The sequence below is a fragment of the Crassostrea angulata genome, chromosome 9 (genome assembly GCF_025612915.1).
Source record: "Crassostrea angulata isolate pt1a10 chromosome 9, ASM2561291v2, whole genome shotgun sequence".
NCBI lineage: Eukaryota > Metazoa > Mollusca > Bivalvia > Ostreida > Ostreidae > Magallana > Magallana angulata.
The window spans coordinates 11,738,859-11,758,958 of record NC_069119.1 but is presented as its reverse complement, the minus strand read 5'-3'; the positions used below and the strand labels follow the sequence as shown (position 1 = coordinate 11,758,958).

The window sequence follows — 20,100 nt, the reverse complement described above, 5'->3', positions numbered from 1 at the left end:
ATCAATCACATACACTCCCAGCTTCAGTAGAAAAACTAAATCTGTTATAATCAGATTCCGTCGATGATGTTCTTGGGTGAGGGCCATCCATCAGTACCACGCATATTGAGCCACCGCGAATTATATTGATTTCACAGTAAAATATAACAGTCTAACCTTTGCCAGGTCCTGTAGGCACACACTTTCGCCCTGGTGTAGTAAGTCTCTTGTCTAGAGCAGACACTGAAAAAAAATCATTTAAATTGGTTAAGGAGGATGGGTGGTCTACAAACTAAAAATTCCATGACCACCACAGGATGAATCTCTGCCATTCAGTTAACTGAAATGTGAATGGTTAGTAACTAAAAGGTGACTGAATGACATAGCTATGCCATTCAATCACCTTTCCAGACCATTCAGTTGACTGAATGGCAGAGGTTCATCCTGTGCATATATTCCTCTGAATTGTGATTCTTTCTTCTAGACTGTTGAGTATACATATACAGTGCAACAAGGAAGTAATATAATATTCACATGTATATTTACAAATCGAAAGTGAAAAAACTAAACGACATTTTATGACAAGTTGACACTTACATGTATATGTATATCAAGTGAGTGCGGGTAATACTGTATAAAGGGAAATTTTATTTTCTCCCCCTTTGGTCTCGAGCTCGTTGCCATCAGGAAAATTTAAAGGGGCATGGTCACGATTTTGGTCGAATTCAATTTTAATATTTTTATTATTTACAATGATTTAGGATTATATTTCTAATGACCAAGTGAAGTTTGAAAGTCCTTCGTAAACAAGGGTCGTGCCTTTTGTTTACATAGGTTCAATATACCAGTAAAAAATCGTTTTCAAGCAGATTTGTCTTATCTTTATTCACTTTGAGCATGAATAAAGTTATGTTTATCTATCATTATATCTTTCATAACCAAACAATTTACTATTAATTTGAGTAACCTTTTCAAGGTGTGTTATTCCACCTTAAGATTGAGCAGAATTCAGTTTTTTAAAACTGTGTTATTAGAAAGAATTATTATCTCTTTATAGCTGTGTCTTGGTGAGTTCAAAACCGTTTGCAAGGGTAGAAGGGCGAAAATTCACAGGGCATAAATAATTTAATATACAGTGCTATTTATTTCATGATATATTCTTCTTCAACTTACATGATAGGTATGCTATAAATGTAATATTGCATATTTTTGGGATTACAATGAAGTAAATTAATGTGAACAAACGTTTGTAATCATTGTACGAACTCATAACTCTTAACATTATGCATAATGTATAGATTGTGCTGTTTAAACGTTGATTGTTCAATATCTAATTTTAGTTTCTTGCCTTATTAGAAATATGTCAAATCCATTGCAAATTGTTAAAATACATAAACATTGCATTTATTTCAAATAAGGGGAAGAGTATGGGGATATACAAGGATATTTTCGTCTTTATTGATTTTGATCAACACACTACGTTTTAATATCAGGAAAATTCTGCCAAGTTTTATTTAATGCTAGCAATATAAACAGAAGGTCTGATTTTGATCAGTACACTACGTTTTAATATCAGGAGAATTCTGCAAAGCTTTATTTAATGCTAACAATATATACAGAAGGCCTGATTTCTGCTTCATTGTTTTCCGTTTAACAAAATAGCGATAAAGTGCATACTAGTATATGTTTGTTCCAAAGCAATCACCAAATTTAAATTATAATATATGTAGCTGTCCCTTTTTTGACAACAAAAAATAATTCTTTATCAATGAATATGTAAAACGTTGTGTTTGGAAAAGGTACATGTAGTGTGATTGTAATTGTAAGTTGTTTTCCTTTTAATTTTAATTCATTATTACAATTTTCATCAAACTAGACTAAGCTACAAATGATGTTTATCACATTCATTTTCTAACATGAGGTGATATTGCCATGCAAGTAAAATATTTACATTTCTTTTTTGATTCATTAAGAATGTTTTAAAGTTCTTTAAAAAATGACTTGTTTTTTTTTTTCTCTTTATTTATTTTTTTTCTGTATCAGAATCTAGGATTTAACAAATAAAACCATGCATTTTGTAATGATATATATCATTGAAAGTAAGATAGACATATTGGTGTTTTTAATGGAATTTATAAATTCTCGATAAATCTGTCAGTTTGAATGTTTAAGACCCCACTTACATTTAACTTTATTTTCCTGTTCAATGCAACTTTCTATTATTTGTTACATATTCATCATTTGTTTTGTTTTCTTTAATTTTTGATAATTCAAAAGAATAGACATACACATATGTCATAAAATGCCTAAAAATATAAAATATTTACTTCTCTGACACATTGTCTCATTGCTAAGAGGTTAACTACACACTATTTAAAATGACATGTATATGGTGAACTAAAAGGAAGTAAAATTGAATGGATAGTTTTGTCCATGGATTCCACTTCATCCCGTCTCGTGTTGGAGATTCATTCTAAAGTATTGTTTAGATTTTAATTGTTAAGTGATCGTTGAGTATCTAGAATCTCTACTCTTATTGTTACGCTAAGAGTACTTAAGAAACACATACAATATGCAAGACAATGACACAACTTAATTTTTTCTTAAAAATTGAAATTTTATAGATCTGAATTTGATAGAAGAATATCTATCGAGGCGTTTTAGATGACAGTTTTTTATATAATTCTTTTCCCTTTTCAAAAATTGGGATTTAGGAGGTTAATTCAGAAAGTTGAAAGTAAGTAGAAAGTTACAGTAAATTTTAGGCTACAAAAAATCTACATGATCATCGACCAACAAGAGGAGATCAAAAGTTTTATGACAGTTGTTAGGAAAATCTAACATGTAGAACGACAAATATAAGCGTGTTGTTAAGTGAATAATTTGCACGAGCTAGTGTTCAAACTAAGGAGAAAACCAATCCTCGATTGAAATAAAATGATAGCAGTTCCTTCACTAGCAAGGGGATGTTTTTAATCAGTTTAGATATAGTCCATGTTAATCCCCAGACAAGTGTGAACACGTTTGTTTGAGGATGAAGTTCCAAATAAAAAATCTAAGTCAGTAGAGCTAACATTAGAACTGTTAATTTTGCTGAATGTTTATTGTTTTCTATTTTACAATATTCTGTTTTTATACTTCAGAAAGAAATGTCATTTTAATAAGAAACGATTGCACAACCAACTTTTTATGAAATTAAATATAGCTTTCATTGAAATATAATAACCCCATTTTGACATTTTAATTCTCGTGTGTAATTCTTGATATCCGTTTGCTTCACAATATGTGAAAAACCCTAGGTGGAATGAAAAACATTTCACTATAGGCGTCAAATCATTATACAGTAATTTGTACTAAAGAAGTATAATATTTTTAAAGAACCTAAAGTTTACCAGTAATCTGCAATGAAAACATATATTCTTTAAAATAGAATCATCAAAAAACGAGTCGGTAAGTTTAAATGCTATGCAATTATATACTATGACAAATAAGAATCTAATGATATGCAATGATATTCAAATTCTTTGGTACATGTATGTGATTTCAATGCTATTCTATGGTGTATATTGTAAAATAATTCTTGATCTGCCTGTAAACGTTTTCGTTATAAGCGTGTTTTACTGTATTCATAATCAGCACGGTATTTGCTTATTTGTCACTTACTGTAAATTCACAATATTACACCCAAACTAACCATGTAATCAATGATTTTACATCATTTATATATTAAGACATTACCTAGGAGCAATATAATTATTAATCTAAGTGAAGCTTTCACATGTTGTTTGTTCGTAAAAGAAAAAAGCAAGTTAACAGTATGAGTGAATCCTTGCAGATATATTGGGGGTTTTATCATAAAACAAGTATTGTTATATAAATTAAATAATTATTTTCTTGATGAACCTTATTTCAATTATTTCATGAGTTTGTTCAAATTAATAAAACCAATAATTAGTTAGTTTTGTGAACAATCACATAGTTTAGGAAAATCTTTCTCTTCTAAAGCATGCATTACGACGTTTAATAAGGAAATTCATCAATCAAAACATAAGTATTCATTCTCATAATTGACTAATAATATTTGCCTATAATATTAAGTTTCTACAGCGAACATCATCGCTGTTAATTATACAACATTACTACAGCAATACAAAAGTGTCGGTTACCACAGTTGCAAAGATGTAACTTTTTCTTTACCTAACTATAAATAAATTTCAGAAAAATGTCTTACTTGGGGCCACTCTGTGCAGACACTTGATACAACCCATCATAAGCAAGGTACACAGATACCAACACGAAAAACTTGTATGGTGTCTCCATCACTCCTCGTCCTTATCTGACGAGTGTCTACAACACAAGAGGAGAAAGATTATTATTTTATATGAACTCTGTCTTGTTTCCGATCGGTAAGGTCTTTGGGAGCAGCTGTTAACAGTGTTTTGTAAGACAATGATAGATTTTTTGTAAACTAAGGTTGAATAGATGAAAAGTGTGCAGTGATAAGATTCAACGAGACTGTAAGATGTTTAGAATTCAGGTATTCAGTTCGTACATCAAATCTTGTTGAATTGTATCATTATCCTTAGTGAATTATGCAGCTAAGCTACGGCTTGGAACACTATGTTGATTCTATTGACCAACGACTGTTTATGAATAATTAGGTATATCAAAAATGGTTAAACCCTGTTATTTCATGCTATTAAGCATATTGTTTGGGGCAAGAACTATAACTTAGGTAAAGTTAATTCAAGGGCAATAACTCAGCACTTCCTGGTCTTTGAGCGTGTGCATTAAGCTCTTCCTTTTATATTCAACTGTTCCCTGAGTCGGTCACAAAAAATCAACAAGAAAATCATCAAGTGTTATTTCTATAATCGGCGAGTTTTATCACTTTATACCAACATATTATTATAATAACACGCTGAGAGTAAGGAACGAAAGGGCATCTAAAGCGAGAAGCCCATACGCAGCCAAATCAAAATGAAACAAACACAGTTGCCTTAAATTGGCAACGAGGTAGTCGATGAAATCGTCGCAGAGATCAAGTGAGACCGTCCGTTGCAAACAGCTTAAATATTACTGGTCATCCGACACCAGCGGCTCCTGCGACACCAGTTACACAAGAGTCAACTGAAGCAGGCCAGGGAATGTCACGGGGCGGGAGATTGAGATGATTTCTCGCAAGATGGCGCCCAGAGTTAACCCCATCCCGGACGCACCAAGTGCATTGTCGTCGCATGTTCCCACCAACATGAATCAAGTTAAAGAAAATTATTTAGAAAATAATATTGACACGTAAAACCCTTTGAACGGTGTTACATGCTATGCTGAGATCCCATGTGTCCTCAGCTTTCAAAGACAAAATTTGGAATGACGAATTTGTTCATTTAAATAAATTTTTTCTTCAAGAGGCTTGCACAGAAATGCAAGATCAAATTGTTTTCGAGGGGGATGTTTATCAGATTAAACCCAAAAAAAATAAGAAACGAAAATTTCAAACTTCTCGCATTGGATGGAGGCTTTTTTCAAATATGCTTCTATATACTTAGAAAAACATCAACTACAAGCCATTTCACTCTTGAGGTATATGTTAACAATTAAAAAGGGGCAGCTACTGACAATTCAGGTTGGTTGGATAAGATGTGCAATTTCGCTTACAGAATTCGAATTCTGTAGGCTCCTTTTTACGCTAGGTATCCATTGACGCTGAACTGTGGTTGTTTTATATGCAAACAGTTCATAAAACCCAATTGTCAAATCAGACAACTCGTGGGTATTTGAAATGTTATGTCTACAATTATGAAGGTGTTTGTCAGAAACGATATTGCAAGTATTTGCCATCAGTGCATTACATGTAATGCATATAATCCCTCCATCAACTGCTTCAAAAATAATCGATCTAATCAATTTCCCAACAATGCACCTGCTCGTTCCAAACATTTTAATTCCAGCAACATTTTTTTCAGGAAACAACAACAAACCATAAGACGGCAAAGCAACATGTAACTTGTTACATAAATTATGGAGTATTGGCAGCACTCCAATCAATACATCTACCTTCGGTTCTTTACTTGGCAAATTATTCAAACATAGAAATAGCAACAGTTTTATCAAATGGGTTTAAAAATGGGTTTTCGCTTCAATACATGTATACAGGCATTAGAAAAAGGGTTGAATTTAAAAACATGATTAAACATGATATCTGCAAAGGAACATGTTCTTGAGATACATGAACAAATTAATAACGCGGCTATGTTAAGGCTGCCCGATTAATTTCACAGTGATATGTAGAAAGTCACTTGTCTGTACTTCATAAGATATGACGTTATAGCTAACTTTGACGTCACGATCTGCATTCCATTCGATCGTTCTTAGGGAATGTATCGTAACGTAATAAATGATATTCATTGTGCATAATAAAACCACTTCATTCCTTTACATAGACACTGTTGTAAATACTAGTGATACTAAATTCAATATCACCGATATGGAGTAAAAAAAAAATTAACAGTTTTAAAGCTTCGTAATAGGTAAAAAACTATTCATAAACTAATGGTTTTGAGACTCCTCCTGCTACGTGTAATGTAATGAATGGTGATATGTATATGCATATAAAAAACGGCTTGGCGCAAGTAAAAGATAAAAACAATCTTTTAGTATATTTTACGCGATATCGGCAGAAAAAGTAAGTAGCAATGTGAATCTTGCTGGGGGAAATCCACCGATTGACCCGATTTTGTGTAAATCGAGCCTAAAAGGTAAAAATGTGCCTAATTTCGATGGCGGTGCGAAATGTTTTACAATATTTCAAATAAACGAAATATTTATATGAACCCCCAGCAAGAACCGCAAAATACATTACTTATCGAAGGATTTTTCATAAAAATATTTTTTATTTAATGTCATTATTCACTTGCGCCGATGCGATTTTTATAGTTTATTTACCGTGTTAGAATACACCCGTCACGTGCTTAAGAGAAATATATAAAGTCACAAAAATACATCAAATATAGTGTTTGATGTCATTGTTAATTTATGTAATAAAAGTTTAAAGAAACTCGCTCGGTTAAAGTATTTTTCGATAATTATATTATTATCATTTTTCGATACATATTTAGCTTCGGACAGCTTTAACATAGCCGCGAAAGAAATAAAATTGTGTAGAATTTAAGGCCCCTTTCTCTATCCATCTTTTTTCAAATTTGCGGTATAATCCTATTCATTTGGTATCCTCCCAAAAAAGCAAGGTGGTTGGCGTATGATTTCTAAATTTATCACACCCAGTGGGTAATAGTAACAATGATCACATTGATCAGCTATATTGATTAATGTCGTAATTAACATTTGAGCAAGCCTTGTCACTGATTCAGGAGGTTTTGGAGGGTGCAATATTGGCCAAAATGGACATTTTGAGTGCTTTTTAGATTGCTGTCAGTCTGCCCTGAAGATTTTTTCTGCATGCTAAGTTTCAAGTTTTTTTAATATCATATTATGTGGATAATTGATTGCCAATGGGATGCTTAATTTCATGTTCATTATTTGAGATGTTCTCTTCCTTCCTTCCTTCACTGGGAGCTGCTGCAAAGGTCAAATTCAACATTATTTAGATGAGTTTTTATTTATAGGTAGAGCAAACACAGCTGACAGTGAGAATTTAATGGCACATATAAAGTTGTCTGAATTTTTAGGGATCCCATTAGCTCCAAAAAAAAAACAAACAAGGCACATGTCAATATATTTCTTAGTTAGAATTAGGCATGGACATTGAACTTTTTTCATTCCAGAAAATAAAGTTGCTGAACAGTTGGAAAAATTAATGATGCTTTAAGATGTAAAAAGGTCACCGTTAAAAAATTTCAGTCATTAACAGGGTCACTAGCATTTGTAGTGAAATTTTACCCCCAGGAAGAGGATTTTGTCGTCGTATATATGTGGCACTAGCAGGAGGTAAAAAATCTTTCCATTTCATAAGAAATTAGATTGGATTTAGAAATGTTGGTAGAATTTCTTGCAAAGTTTAATGGATTAACCCCTTTTCCATCTTTGATATGATGAGACACTCAAATTTTATACAGATAGCTCGGGTTCAAAAGGGTGTGGGGTTATATTTGGCAGTCAGACAACAAAACGTATTACTTTTCTTGAACTTGTACCTATTGTTTAGGGAGTGTTTATTTGGGCAGGGCAACTCAATGCAAAAATGTTATTGTTGCATATTGACAATCTCCCATTAGTTCAAATTATAAATCCAAACTCTTAATAAAAAATAACGGGTCATGGTTTTGATTTGAGCGTTTGTATTGTATACCCTAGGTTATGATATCCAGGTTAAAGCTATACATGTTCTGGGGAAAAATTACAATATAGCAGATGCTATTTTTTGCTTTCAGTGGTCAAGATTCCGACAGTTGGCTCCTACGGCAGACAAGTTCCGTGTCAAATTCCTACTTCATTTTGTGAGATTATTCATCAAGTATAGATCAACTGTTAGAAGCCAATACATGTATATCTGAAAACTCAAGTAAAGTTTATAAACAAGGCATCCAAGCATTTCTTAACTTCAGAATTCCAGCTACTCTTTAGTATTTGTGGAAACCACCTATAAACCATATAGTAAAGTTTATGGCTTACATGAAGGAATCTGGATTGTCATTTTCAACAGCAAATACCAGTATCATTCAACATTTCACTGTTTCTTCATATGATGCACATTTATTTCAGTCAGCATTTCTCATTGCATTTTTGCCCTATTAAGAGTAAGTAAGCTAGTGGCATTGGAAGATATCATGCTCAAATGTTGAAGAATGAGAATGAGAACGGTTCATCCATCAGAATACCCAAAACACCAGATACTTTTTTGATGTTTCAAATTTTTAAAAAAGTTCAAAGTCTTGGGCAATGCATTCAAGCAACACATCTATTTGCTCACTGCAATACTAAAGCATTGACTCAAATATCAATTTTCATCTATGCTGTATAAATCCTTCAAATTCCTAAACGTTCCCACAAATTCATTCAAGTCGCACTCAATTGGGATTGGAGGTGCAACTCACCTATCCTCAAAATGCGTGTCTGAAATACAAATCAAGCACAAAGGTAAATGGAGTTCCTCGGTTTTCAAATTCTACATAAGACCATGTTAATACTAAATAGTATTTCTAGTTTTATGCTGTTAACACATACACAAATTTCAGAATCAGCCTGGATCAGTGGTTCATCTATTATTCATTGGGCACAGAAATATGCAGAGACCACAATTCAGTCAAACCTTGGATTCAACAACTTTTACTATTAATTGGAATGGTAGAGGGGGATGGTTTGGGAGTACTTGTATAATGTGTCAAGTGTGTTACTAGCTAATAAACAAATGGCTATTCTGATCATTCACTGCATTGGTGATAATATTGGGACCCTCAAACTACCCTGAAAGGCATTCAAAAAATCATGAAACAAACTTTATCTCAAATAGCAGACCTCTTGGCATTTGCCAAACTCTCATTGTATGGTCACATATATTACCTAGAAGTAATAAAAGGCAGTCTTTATCAACCATTGAAGGTTAAAACTCTAGGCGTAGAATAAAAATGCAAAAGCAACATTTGTTTTGAAAAAGCTTAATGGTGCATTAATCAAATATCCAGAAATCCAGATAACTCAAAAGAGATTATTTAGATTACATTGTGTGCATTTTTCAGATCTGGGTAACAATAAATGCATAGATTCCCTGAAAATGCTATTGTGCAGTTTGTGACATTTTCTTCTCGCACCTATGAAATATACTGACTGATATATCTCTTGGAAGTAATATTTTACTTATAAATCTATATATCATATACATAAATCTGAATCTAGAATTTCCAATTATGGACAGTCATATGTATCATATCTACAGGTGTCATTGTTGTCAAAATTGCCGCCTGGTATTGGCGGATGGTTCACGTGACAGTTTTTTTTCATTTAAACTACTTGTGAATAGTTGCATATGTATTGTTTTAAACAAATGTAAATTGTGAATAGCTTTTTCGGGTTGAGTTTTCTTTTGCACTGTCATGGCCATGAAGTAGAAGAAAGATGTGCCGGAAAGTGAACTTGCATTGGACAAAGAATGGTTTTGCAGTTCATCTGTGTTCAAGGACTGTCAGCAATGAAGTGCATAATTTTGATTAGAATGTCTCCGCGGGGCATTGTTTTCTTAAGGCTCCTCAGGTCAAAAGAGTATTTCTAATATTGTATACTGTAGATTGGCAAATAATCACGATAATTTCACGCTGTTCGCCTTTTAATATTTTCCCGAGAAATTAAACCCATCGTGAATACTATCATTAGTTCTCAAAAACGTTTTAAAGCTTATATTCTAATCAATTGATTTTTTTCGCAGCGGGAAATTAAAACCGTCGCGATTGGTACTTCAATAGAAATCGTGAAATTTTAATACTGTAAAATTAAGACGACTTTCAGAGTGTATATATATATATATATATATATATATATATATATATATATATATATATATATATATATATATATATATATATATATATACATGCCAATAAACATTATTCTATTTAGTTTTGAATAAACAGCAGGGTAAATATCTAAATCATAATTGTCTGTTGTTTTACTATATGTACTAGCTAGAGACATGAAAATCATATTTATTTATTTTTTTGGACTAATGTCATGAAATAACCAAAACTAAGTCAAAGAAATCTAATATCTTATTAAAATCAAAAAGGCTCAAAAATGGATTTTTTAAGTCTTTTTCATAAAATGAGATTAATCTTTTAGTACAAATTATTAAAAAATAAATTGTTTTGAGTATGGTGCAAATGTGCTGATTTATACACAAATTTTATTCCAAAAATATCGTTTGTAATAAATAGATATGTATCTTCTTAAAAATTTCACACGAAATATGGATTAACAATACATGTACGATGCTTTGAACTCACATTCTATACAAATATGAAAAGAAAGTACATGACACTTTGGTCAACTAGTTATCCAACTTTAGTCTAAGACCGTTTCATATACGATTATATTTCAAAAATAATGTCATGTCAGCTTCTTCGCGTAAAAATCATGTAAAAACCATGACACCCCAATGACAAGTTGTATTGATCAATGAACGGTAGCGGAAGAAAACTTTTATATTCACAATCTCACTCACTTATGACTTATTGTTTTACAGTATATTCATTACTCGATACTCAAATTGACTGGGAAAAGTGCAAACTATGCATTTGATATTAGGGCCTATATAAAAGGTAGGTCCTTACTTGACCCGTGGATATTCATCGGAAGTCTGTGATGTCCATGGGCGTGGTCAAATGATCCTACATGTAGGGTTGCAAAAATTTTAAAGCGATTGCACACACTTCAAAGATGCTGCTCGCCAAGATCCCCCTTTGACGAGGAGGGGCGAATAAAATCATCTAAGATCAATAAATGTGGGTGAAAACTGCAAAGTGTCATCCTTTTTAAAACATCCCTTTGTAACGCGTTTCTCCAGCCGCGCGCTTACTATTTATCAGTTGACACGTACCTGGTTACACCCGGGATTCTGCTGCTCAGTTAATATACAAATAATATGTTGTCTATATGGCAAGAAACAAACTTGATCATATCATATAGAAAAACGAAATCAATATTTTTAACTTTATAATCAATTATCCAATTAGGTTTTAGTTATTTACTATTGCCTTCATTTTTGTTTTAAAACAGCACTACTTTTGACTAAATATAGCACTAAAGTAACCAAAAAACAACAAAACCTAACACAATTTTTTTATTGTATGTAATAAATCCCCTCTTTTGAAAAAGTTGAGAAAACAAGAGGTCCAGGGGCCGCATCGCTCACCTGAACAGCAATTGCCTTCACTGATCAAATTAACATAACAGTATCAAAATCAAAATATCTTGACAACAATGTACAGTAGACCTTGCATAAAAAAATAAATTCTGTCAATTTGTATCCACTTTTTTTTGGGTAGATACCAAGCTTATTATGTTGTTGTACCTGTAAAAAGATTTTTCTCTTTTCCTATATAACCCCCCCCCCCATTTTGTGGCCCCACTTTTCTCAAGGGAATCATGGTTTCATCAAACTTTAATCTGCACAACCTGTGCTTACACACAAGGTACTGCTTTTTGGACTGAAAACTTTCCCAGAATATTTTAAAAGATTTTATCTATATAATCTGCCATTGCGGCCCCGTCCTACCCCTAGGGACTATGATTTAGCAAACTTGAATTTACACTACCTGAGGATGCCTCCATACAAGTTTAAGTTTTTCTGGACAAATAATTCTAAAAAAGAAGATTTTTAAAAAATGTGCTCAATCTTTTCCTATGTAATAGCTTACCCCCAACTGTAGCCTCAACCTACCCCCGGGGACCCCATGATTTATACAAACTTAAATCTACACTATCTGAGGATGCTTCTACTAAAATTTTAGCTTTCCTGGCCTAATAGTTTTTGAGCAGAAGATTCTTAAAGATTTTCTCTATATATTCCTATGTAAAACATGATCCCCCCATTGTGGCCCCACCCAACCCCCGGGGACCATGATTTGAAGAAACTTGAATCAACACCACCTCGCAGCAATGTTAAGGCGTCCCGATGCTAAAATACGGCTGGAAAATGATATCATTTGAATCATCGCAAAAATACTTTGATCGGGAGTTTTTCTTAAAACCTATGTTACATTTATTTACATCGATGTGAAACATTATATTTGATGCATTTTTGTGACGTCATATGTACTTTGTAATCACGTGACGGGCAAATCCTAATATTGCAAATGATCTATTTAAATCGCATCAGCGCAGGTGATTAATGACATAAAATCATACTTATATTTAAGAATATTCCTTTGTTAAGTCATATACTTTGAAGTTCTTGCTTGGGAAAGAAATAAATATTTCGTTTATGGAATATGTTGTTGAAACATTCCACAAAATCATCAAAATAATGCACATTTTTCCTAATTAAAAGCGATTTACAAAAAATTGGGGTAAATCCAAAGGTTTTCAAAGCACGATTTACATTGTTACTTATATTCTCTACCAATTTTACGTAAAATATTCTAAAATTGTGTTGATTGATCTTTCACCTGCGCCAAGCTGATTTTTACATGCATTAAAATTTCTTCATTCAGTTGTTTACACTTAGCAGGGAGAGTATCCAAACCACTACTTTATAAATAGTCTTTTACTTAAAACGAAGCTTTAAAACTGCCGATTACTGTAAACGTATTACATTTGGCGTGTACAATATTTGGCGTAATTTGATTTGGAACAAGTTGGCGTGGATTTGAATTCATTTAGCGTTTTCCTGAATGTGACTATTCTTATCATTTATGCATGGCATTTAGCGATGTACTTGATTCAGCGGAAGTGTTGTTCCGCCAAAAGAGCTAAATAGAATACACAGCAAAATGTAGTACGTTTATAGTATATGATGCTGGTTTTTAATATGAATTAATTCTGTACGTCTAGCATTAACGGCAGCATCTATGTAAAGGAAACATGCGGTATTATACTGGTTTGATATATAATTCACTTTTAACGTTAAGATACATTCCTTGAGAACTATCGACACTAATGCAGATCGAGACGTCAAAGTTAATTATGACATCATATCGTATGAAGTACAGACAAGTGACTTTCTACATAACGCTGTAAAATCCATCGGGAAGCCTTAACATGCCCGCGCTGAGGGTGCTTCCATACAAGTTACAAAATGTGAAAAGTTTACAAGGACAACACAGCCAACGCCAATGCCAACGACGACAGACAAACGACAAATTTTGATTAGAAAAGCTCACTTGAGCTTTCAACTCAGGTGAGCTAAAAAATGATTTTTTTAAATAGTTTTTATCTAAAAGCTAATAATGGAACATTACAAGTTGATAGGATATTCACGACTATTTAATTTGATCATAGTTTGCTTTGATATTTCCTTGAGGTTAAGTTACCTAGAATTAATTTTCTAGACCGCAAGGATATTAAGAAATCTATGATAAACTTAACTCACCATTATGACATAAAGTTATCTAGAATAAATAGATTTGACTAAGAAGACATCAGAATTATTTAAATAAGATCTTGGACTTTCATTAAGATGTCACTCTCTCGTGTCACAACATGTTAAATATGACGCTGATTTCATACGAAATATACACCGTATGCTTACTTATCTTAACTCAAAAGTCAGACAAATTTGTTGATTTAAAAGAGCCATGGATGATCGACAATTATGAAATAGACAGGCATACGTCACAGTGCTATTTGACAAAACTGCCTGAAGTCCAAGTTCTTCCTAAAATGGTTCCAAGTTATTTAGAATAAACTTTTTTGACCACAGAGACATTAAGTTATCTAGAATAATTTTTCTTGGCCATAAAGACATTAAGATTTCTTGAATGAACTTTCATAGAAGGACATTAAATTATTTAGAAAAAACTTTCTTGGCCGTGATGACATTTAAACTTAAGATCGAGTTCTGTAGTTTGCTTGACGTATGACCATCACCACCATCTTTCGATAGACATTATATTAGCAAAACAAGACATGGTACATTGTTGCCTTTTGCCACCAGCATGACTTTGTTTTAGGATATTGTAACACATTATGTAGAATTATATTCAATAATAATAATACGTAATACTACAATTAAAATGTAATTGAATTATGTCACAATTATGCATTTTGATATTACAGTGCTGCTATCCTAAAAGGTTGACAAGGATAGGATAGGATAGGATGCAGGATGCACGATACATGATAGAAATATAAAAGTTAAGTTCTATCCTATCCTATCCTATCCTGCATCCTGTAGCCAATCAGATTTGAGTACAAATTTCAGAGTTATTTTGCAAAACGAAAATTGGCGTAACAATGTGTTTTCAATGTCAATTTAATACGTTTTACAAGTTAAATCATTTAAGAATAATTAATATATCAAGAACGCTGTGCATAACATTGATGCGCGCTAAAACGTCGGCGCTACAATCTTTGTCAATTCGTACGCAAGTACGGAGTTACTGTGAGAATTCGATGCAACATTTGACAACGTCAGAAATAGATTTCTGAATTTAATTCATTTAAAGTCTGCAAAGTAATAAAAGCTTGAATTTATAAACGACAAATTCGGCATTTTAAAAGATAAACACATATACAAGAAACAGACATTGCTTCACGTTTCATATAATTTCTTCGATGCCCAAATAACAGGGACGCATATTTCTGTCCGATATCAACATGAACATAATTAATAAATGTTAGCTAGCTATAAATGCTTAAGAATTTATATATCAAAAATAATTCAGAGTGATTTAACTATAAACGATATAAACTTCCTAAAGGAATTATTTATTTCCAGATCGTTTTTACATTTATCGGCGAACGAATCGCTCGAATAATGATAATTACGCTCAGTTATAGGTGATACGAAAATAATTTGATAAAAATATGTCACTAAACAGTTCCTCAATAAGTGCATAGATGTTACTTATCTGTTTTTATGCATAAATATAATAAAATCAAAAATCGAATCGCTTACCTGTTTGTTTACGTTATGATGATGTATGATGATGTTTTCATAATAAATTCTCGAATGGTAATTAATAATAGTATACAATTTTATTAAACAACTGTACTGAGTAACCGAAATCGAAAGTTCATTACGCATTATCGTCAAACAAGTTTGTCTGATCTGAGACGCCCTTATATTTAAATAAATGTATACATACATTAAAGGGTACTTGCAGTTTCGGTCAACTTCTGATGTTATGGAAATCTGATATTTTTACTGCGCTCGCTACAATACTTTTTGAGATGTTTGGGAAACCCTGATTTCACACCTTCACAATTTTCTACACTCTCTAATTTCTTCCAAGAATACCTATGTACACAAGCGAAATTGAATTTTCATCCTTGGGATGACAAATCAGTTAATATAATTATACATTACAAACACTTTTTTCACATTGATTGAAATGGTATGGTTAGCTAGGGTCTAAGATATACATGCATTTTTATGAAACCCTTTTTTTCTGTATAATTATGAATTTAAAAAAAAATTTAATTTTAACAACTGACATTGGAAAAAAAGCTCTTCTTAGAATGTTTCTTAGTTATCTAAAATAAACTTTCTTGACCACGAAGGCATTAAGTTATCTAGAATAAATTTTCTTGACCATCAAACTCAAGACATTAAGTTCTCTAAAATAATCTTTCTTGACCACGAAGAAGTTAAGTTACTTAATATAAAATGCTCGACCACGGAGGACATTAAGTGATCTGAAATAAACTTCCTTGATCGTCATGCCATTAAAACTTACAATCACATTTTAAATATTATTTGTCTGAAGCAATGAGCTTAGACGAAACAAATTTTATATTTAAACCATCGTTTCACATATATTTTGATCGATATATGATTTCATTTTACTGGTACATGTAAATAAAAGAAACTCTGATTAATTTGTCCTGCTTGAGAAGCAAACAGAAATTTGGTTGGTCATGTAAACGGAGACATTGCAATGGGCACTGTGGAAAAGACATATGCTGGTCAAAATGTCAAACGCCCCTCTATCAATATTCTATTATTTTTATCCATAATTGATTTCCGTATGAAGGGGTTATGACTTCTAAAGTTTGCTTGACGTATGACCATCACCTCCATTTTTCGATAAACATTATATAAACAAAACAAGACATGTTATATATGTTGCCTTTTGCCACCAGCGTGACTTTGTTTTAGGATATTGAAACACATTACATGTACGTAAAATTATTTGAAATAATATTACGTTACTGTAATAATACAATTGAAATGTAATTGAATTATGTAACAATTATGCATTTTGATATTATAATGATGTTTTTATGATAAATTATCGAATGGTTAATAATAAAAATCTACAATTGTATTGAGAAACCGAAACCGAAAGTTAATTACGCATTATTGTCAAACAAAATATTTTTGTTATTTAAACGCCCTAATATATAAAATAAATGTATATATACATTAAAGGGTACCTGCACTGTTGGTCAACTTTTGATGTTATGGCAATCTATGTGGAAAAGATCATCCTGAAAATCTTATGCGATCGCTAAAGTTCATTACGCATTATCGTCAAACAAGTTTGTCTGATCTGAGACGCCCTTATATTTAAATAAATGTATAAATACATTAAAGGGTACTTGCAGTTTCGGTCAACTTCTGATGTTATGGAAATCTGATATTTTTACTGCGCTCGCTACAATACTTTTCGAGATGTTTGGGAAACCCTGATTTCACACCTTCACAATTTTCTACACTCTCTAATTTCTTCCAAGAATTCCTATGTACACAAGCGAAATTGAATTTTCATCCTTGGGATGACAAATCAGTTAATATAATTATACATTACAAACACTTTTTTCACATTGATTGAAATGGTATGGTTAGCTAGGGTCTAAGATATACATGCATTTTTATGAAACCCTTTTTTTCTGTATAATTATGAATTAAAAAAAAAATTAATTTTAACAACTGACATTGGAAAAAAAGCTCTTCTTAGAATGTTTCTTAGTTATCTAAAATAAACTTTCTTGACCACGAAGGCATTAAGTTATCTAGAATAAATTTTCTTGACCATCAAACTCAAGACATTAAGTTTTCTAAAATAATCTTTCTTGACCACGAAGAAGTTAAGTTACTTAATATAAAATGCTCGACCACGGAGGACATTAAGTGATCTGAAATAAACTTCCTTGATCGTCATGCCATTAAAACTTACAATCACATTTTAAATATTATTTGTCTGAAGCAATGAGCTTAGACGAAACAAATTTTATATTTAAACCATCGTTTCACATATATTTTGATCGATATATGATTTCATTTTACTGGTACATGTAAATAAAAGAAACTCTGATTAATTTGTCCTGCTTGAGAAGCAAACAGAAATTTGGTTGGTCATGTAAACGGAGACATTGCAATGGGCACTGTGGAAAAGACATATGCTGGTCAAAATGTCAAACGCCCCTCTATCAATATTCTATTATTTTTATCCATAATTGATTTCCGTATGAAGGGGTTATGACTTCTAAAGTTTGCTTGACGTATGACCATCACCTCCATTTTTCGATAAACATTATATAAACAAAACAAGACATGTTATATATGTTGCCTTTTGCCACCAGCGTGACTTTGTTTTAGGATATTGAAACACATTACATGTACGTAAAATTATTTGAAATAATATTACGTTACTGTAATAATACAATTGAAATGTAATTGAATTATGTAACAATTATGCATTTTGATATTATAATGATGTTTTTATGATAAATTATCGAATGGTTAATAATAAAAATCTACAATTGTATTGAGAAACCGAAACCGAAAGTTAATTACGCATTATTGTCAAACAAAATATTTTTTTATTTAAACGCCCTAATATATAAAATAAATGTATATATACATTAAAAGGGTACCTGCACTGTTGGTCAACTTTTGATGTTATGGCGATCTATGTGGAAAAGATCATCCTGAAAATCTTATGCGATCGCTAAAGTTCATTACGCATTATCGTCAAACAAGTTTGTCTGATCTGAGACGCCCTTATATTTAAATAAATGTATACATACATTAAAGGGTACTTGCAGTTTCGGTCAACTTCTGATGTTATGGAAATCTGATATTTTTACTGCGATCGCTACAGTACTTTTCGATATATTTGGAAAAACCTATTTCACACCTGAACGATTTTCTACACTAATTTGTTCCAAGAATTCCTATGTACACAAGCGAAATTGAATTTTCATCCGTGGGCTGACTAATCAGTTAAGATATATATTACAAACACTTTTTTTTAAATTGATTGAAATGGTATGATTAGGGTTTCTTATATATCAGGAATTTTTATAAGACCGTTTTGTTTTATTTCTGTATATTCATGATTCAAAAACATTTCATTTTAACAATTGGCATTTGAAAAAAAAAAACGTTACAATGAGACTGGCTCAGCTCTCTCCAGTACCCAGTACTTTAAACTTAATTACGTTACCGCAAGTGCGCTGTGGAGGAAACGTAATAATCAGCATGGGGAAAAAGGGTTTTAAGACCAAGAAATCTTGCATTTAGTGTTAACTAATACACACATGCAAATTACTTGAGATATAAAATAATTTTGTTTAACAATGTCTTTTTACTGTTCATTAAAATGTTTTACAATTACCTAAAATAAGAATCTTTACTGAATCAAAAAAGAAGATAACTAAACATCAATTAACACCTTTAAAAGACGTCAATGTTTCCAGTTTAAAAAAGATGTCATACGCAGAAATGTAATTAGAGTATTTAAGAGTACCGATTTGCCATGAAAACAGAGGGACTTAGAGTGTCTACCAAATAGCAGACACTACCTTCACTGTGTGTGCCTTTCTGTATCTCGTGTAGGTGTTAAAATTCTCTATGTTCACTGTTCCACATGATGGAATGCGTAATACAATATGGCTGACGAGTTAGACGACCTTTTAATGGAATTAATATTTTAGCATAACGTGTCCAAAAATCCCATTCAATTTGGTGTTTGCATCAAAAAGCATTGTAAATTTATTTCAAAATATCTTAAATATAATAATCACTATGATCATCTTCGTATATAAGATATAAAATCGATCAATCCCAAAATTATCCTTTTAACAAACCTTCGATTTGCAAGTCCATTGTGCATTTAAAAACATCTTAATTTGCTTAACCTTTATAAATGCTCTATTATTACATGTACTTTGAAATACTATTAATAGGGTAATTTAAAGGGATCGATAAATATTCAAAATTATATATGCTCAGAAATAAGTTGTCTATCGCATTTTTACTAAAATACAATGATGAATTGCATGATGTGTCAATTAACTAAAAACAATATTATTTTTGCCCGTCATATTTGATACAGTTCTAAAAACAAATGCATAATAGGTTTCACAAAAATTTAAAATGTCCTACTAGTGTACATCCACTGCAAATTAAAACTTAATAGGTAAGTTAAGGAGATTGAAGTGTTTTCGAAATTCTAATGAACAGATCTAGTTCTGCTTAAGTAGTGTGCTTTATTTACGATTTAG

General features: G+C 31.9%; 1 protein-coding gene and 1 pseudogene across 7 annotated transcripts in view; one reads left to right on the top strand and one right to left on the bottom strand.

Moving 5' to 3' along the window:
* Window positions 1-18,745, bottom strand: part of LOC128163384 (uncharacterized) — a 31,806-nt gene extending 13,061 nt beyond the window's left edge. For 2 of the 7 annotated variants that reach the window (XM_052826974.1, XM_052826967.1), the window contains exons 1-3: window positions 17,026-17,170; window positions 4,211-4,326; window positions 157-222 (exon numbers count right to left, since the gene is read on the bottom strand). In XM_052826974.1, the coding sequence (XP_052682934.1) occupies window positions 157-222; window positions 4,211-4,299 (155 nt within the window). In that variant the 5' untranslated portion in view covers window positions 4,300-4,326; window positions 17,026-17,170. The other 5 variants (XM_052826968.1, XM_052826969.1, XM_052826971.1 and 2 more) reach the window with 5 other exon arrangements.
* LOC128163352 (uncharacterized) lies at window positions 4,429-6,203 on the top strand (annotated as a pseudogene).
* Window positions 18,746-20,100: the final 1,355 nt, after the last annotated feature.